This window comes from Pseudophryne corroboree, chromosome 6, assembly GCF_028390025.1.
Source record: "Pseudophryne corroboree isolate aPseCor3 chromosome 6, aPseCor3.hap2, whole genome shotgun sequence".
Taxonomy (NCBI): Eukaryota; Metazoa; Chordata; class Amphibia; order Anura; family Myobatrachidae; genus Pseudophryne; species Pseudophryne corroboree.
The window spans coordinates 10,016,909-10,021,387 of record NC_086449.1 but is presented as its reverse complement, the minus strand read 5'-3'; the positions used below and the strand labels follow the sequence as shown (position 1 = coordinate 10,021,387).

The 4,479-nt window shown below is 41.0% G+C and overlaps 1 protein-coding gene across 1 annotated transcript; it reads left to right on the top strand.

The window, feature by feature from the left end:
- Nucleotides 1–2,445: 2,445 nt before the first annotated feature.
- LOC134933943 (olfactory receptor 5B12-like) lies at nucleotides 2,446–3,375 on the top strand. The gene has a single exon (XM_063929481.1). It carries the CDS (start codon nucleotides 2,446–2,448, stop codon nucleotides 3,373–3,375), a length of 930 nt encoding a protein of 309 aa, XP_063785551.1.
- Nucleotides 3,376–4,479: the final 1,104 nt, after the last annotated feature.

The following is a 4,479-nucleotide window of genomic DNA, read 5'->3' as shown; positions in this document are numbered from 1 at the left end:
CCTAAGTTGCCCTCCCACAAGTGTGTACTCCGAAAGAGTGTTTAGTGCCGCCGCTCACCTTGTCAGCAATCGGCGTACGAGGTTACATCCAGAAAATGTGGAGAAGATGATGTTCATTAAAATGAATTATAATCAATTCCTCCGCGGAGACATTGACCAGCAGCAATTGCCTCCACAAAGTACACAGGGAGCTGAGATGGTGGATTCCAGTGGGGACGAATTGATAATCTGTGAGGAGGGGGATGTACACGGTGATATATCGGAGGATGATGATGAGGTGGACATCTTGCCTCTGTAGAGCCAGTTTGTGCAAGGAGAGATTAATTGCTTCTTTTTTGGTGGGGGTCCAAACCAACCCGTCATATCAGTCACAGTCGTGTGGCAGACCCTGTCACTGAAATGATGGGTTGGTTAAAGTGTGCATGTCCTGTTTATACAACATAAGGGTGGGTGGGAGGGCCCAAGGACAATTCCATCTTGCACCTCTTTTTTCTTTTATTTTTCTTTGCGTCATGTGCTGTTTGGGGAGGGTTTTTTGGAAGGGACATCCTGCGTGACACTGCAGTGCCACTCCTAGATGGGCCCGGTGTTTGTGTCGGCCACTAGGGTCGCTAATCTTACTCACACAGCTACCTCATTGCGCCTCTTTTTTTCTTTGCGTCATGTGCTGTTTGGGGAGGGTTTTTTGGAAGGGACATCCTGCGTGACACTGCAGTGCCACTCCTAGATGGGCCAGGTGTTTGTGTCGGGCACTTGGGTCGCTGAGCTTAGTCACACAGCTACCTCATTGCACCTCTTTTTTTCTTTGCGTCATGTACTGTTTGGGGAGTGTTTTTTGGAAGGGCCATCCTGCGTGACACTGCAGTGCCACTCCTAGATGGGCCAGGTGTTTGTGTCGGCCACTAGGGTCGCTTAGCTTAGTCATCCAGCGACCTCGGTGCAAATTTTAGGACTAAAAATAATATTGTGAGGTGTGAGGTATTCAGAATAGACTGAAAATGAGTGGAAATTATGGTTTTTGAGGTTAATAATAATATGGGATCAAAATGACCCCTAAATTCTATGATTTAAGCTGTTTTTTAGGGTTTTTTGAAAAAAACACCCGAATCCAAAACACACCCGAATCCGACAAAAAAAATTCGGTGAGGTTTTGCCAAAACGCGGTCGAACCCAAAACACGGCCGCGGAACCGAACCCAAAACCAAAACACAAAACCCGAAAAATTTCAGGCGCTCATCTCTACAATGAAGACACCTTCCTTCTTTCTGCCCATGAGCCTGCAATAACTTGAGTAGAATGTATATTCAGAGAGCGATTTTATCTGTCATGTTATAGCATAGATTAATTATAACTATTAAAAGAAAAGATTATTTTACATACTATAAACATTTATATTTGGATTAATTAATGGTAGAGTCCATTTCATGTTTTTTTTTCTTTTATCAAATTTTCCCACGTACCTAGTGGGAATTCCACCACTGGCCACATCACTCTTTCACCATCATTTACAATCACATATGGCTAGTACTCATTAACTACAACCTGCAAAGACTGCATAGGAGGCTAGTGTATAGTATAAGTCAACATTTATATACTTATATCCAATGTCTAGAAATCATTCTTTACACAGGTGTGTAAAGGTTCCAAACCAGCAACCACAAGATTGACCATTCTGATGACACCACTGAGCACATACTATTATCCTGAAAGGCACAGTGACACAGTGGTTAGCAATGATGCCAGACAGCAATAGGTCTAAGAATTTGACTCCAGCTAGGACGCTATCATTGGTATGGTCACCATTTATTTACAGAGGTTTCCTCTATCAGTCCAACAACATACAGTACTGAAGGTTAATTGGCTTCTAAGAAAAATAGTCCCCAGTTGGTGTGGTAGACAGTTTAGATTGTTTAATGTCTGTTCAGGCAAGGACTGGTGTTAGTGGCTCAATAATCTCTGTGCTGCTTAAACAGGGGTCACACCTCAGTCAGATCCAAGGCAAAATAAGTGAACATCTGCATTGTGCTTACTTCCCCACTATTACGTATTTCTTATATTTGTGGTCTGTGGGGGTAATTCCAAGTTGATCGCAGCAGGAAATTTTTTAGCAGTTGGGCAAACCATGTGCACTGCAGGGGGGGGCAGATATAATATGTGCAGAGAGAGTTAGATTTGGGTGTGGTGTGTTCAATCTGCAATCTAAATTGCAGTGTAAAAGTAAAGCAGCCAGTATTTACCCTGCACAGAAACAAAATAACCCACCCAAATCTTACTCTCTCTACACATGTTATATCTGCCTCCCCTGCAGTGCACATGGTTTTGCCCAACTGCTAAAAAATTTCCTGCTGCGATCAACTTGGAATTACCCCCTGTGTTCCATGTTTTATGGTTTATTTAGAGGTGTAAAATTTATATTTTAAATATTTCCCCACCTCAGGTTAAATAATGTATGTCAACAACATGACACAAGTGAGAGTCTTTGTGTTTTCTGGTCTAACAGACAATGAAGCAATTGTCCCCTTCCTCTTCATATTCTTCTTCCTTGTGTACTTGGTGACCATAGTTGGCAATGTTGGCATGATAACTGTTGTCCATGGGACAGCCAGCCTCCAAACTCCAATGTACTATCTCCTGAGTTACCTCGCCCTGGTTGACCTCTGCTACTCCTCAGTGATAACACCTAAAATGCTTTTTGACCTTCTGTCAAAGATAAAGACCATCTCATTCGCTGGTTGTGCTCTCCAGTTCTTCTTCTTTGCTGCCCTAGCAGTCACAGAGGCTCTACTGCTCTCCAGCATGTCCTATGACCGATATATTGCCATCTGCCATCCTCTCTATTACGTCTTAATTATGACCTATAAAAAATGTTTAATCCTTGTTCTACTTTCCTTATCTATTGGCTTCCTGCAGTCATCAGTGCAGACCAGTTGTGTATTCAGTCTCCAGTACTGTGGACCAAAGCTTATAGATCACTTCTACTGTGATGGACCTCCTCTGCTCACATTGTCCTGCTCTAGAAGTCTTCCGTGTGACATGGTGACTGTTTTCTTTGTATGTTTCTGTGGCATTGGATCAATGGTGACAGTCCTGGTCTCTTACACTCTAATTGTTTCTTCTATTTTACGGATGAAATCCAGTAAGGGCAGGCAGAAAGCATTCAGTACATGTTCCTCACATCTCATGTGTGTCTCCATCTTCTACGGGACAGTTTTCTTCATGTATCTGCGCCCATCTTCCAATGTCTTTGATCAACGAGACAAGGTGGTCTCTGTCTTCTATTCAATGGTGATTCCCATGTTGAATCCACTTATATACAGTCTGAGGAACCAAGAAGTGAAAAAGATTATTGTAGGAGTGGTACAAAAATGTCAATGAATCAGACAAAATGTTCATCAGGTTCACACGAGCTTCTATTTTTTTTAAAGTGTTTTCCACATGGAAATCCACTCTTGTAAGCCAACTTGGTAATATGGTTCCATTGATTTCTATGTTCTGTAGGGCTTATAAAACACATTAAAATGTCAAAGTGCATCCAAACCACATATTAAATTGCTGTTCTTGTGGACATGAAGAGTAGCACAGCATAGAGATTAATACTTCTCAAGTTACTGTACTGTATGTTGCCTTTGGAACTCAATTGAAGAAAATTTTATGTAATACAGCCTTAATTAGGAACTGCAATGATAAAATATATCCAGTGTTTCTGAAAGGGTCCTTAACGGATACTAAATTGGATGCATCCAGGCCTTCATCACTTTGTGGCTCAGTGACGGTTCACTGACCACACACAACGAATAAGGAAGAAAAGAGAGAATCTGCACCAAAGTTGTAGTAAGATGTTTGAGTATAATTAGTAATGATGCCAAATAAACAATTATCTATGTACAGCAAAAGCTATGAAACAACATATAAACATAGCAGTTGATGGCAGGTAAGAAACACTTGGCCCATATAGACTGCACAATGCAATAACACTCAATGCTACAGATAATGCGGAAATCCTACTATCACAGTTTAAAGAATTTTAAAGAATCCTAGGACATGTTAATTAAATGAGCCTATAATAATGATACCATTTGTAAAACTGAGCTCACCTTTCAGCAATTATTTATTTTTTATTGCCCAAGACAAATAAAAGTGAAAAAGTGTCATTGTCCCCCAGGTAGACCTATTGTATAGGGGATTAGAATTACACATGCTTGCTTTGCATATGGAGAATATCAACAGTACCTGAAGAAGTCAATCATATGATGAAACGCATTGGGTGGCTACAGATACTGTAGCTAAACTGAAAAAGCAGCATGCATACGTACTAGGAGCTTGCCCCCTGTTGTGGGGTGAGGTGGACTTGCTGATAACATCTGTTGTGGTTGAGGTTCAGCTATATGCACACAAAAAAAGGATTTTAAGTAAGACCATAATTGGTTTAAGATCTAGATCTTCATTATGTTTTGAATCCTGAGTCCTTTAAAATCTCAT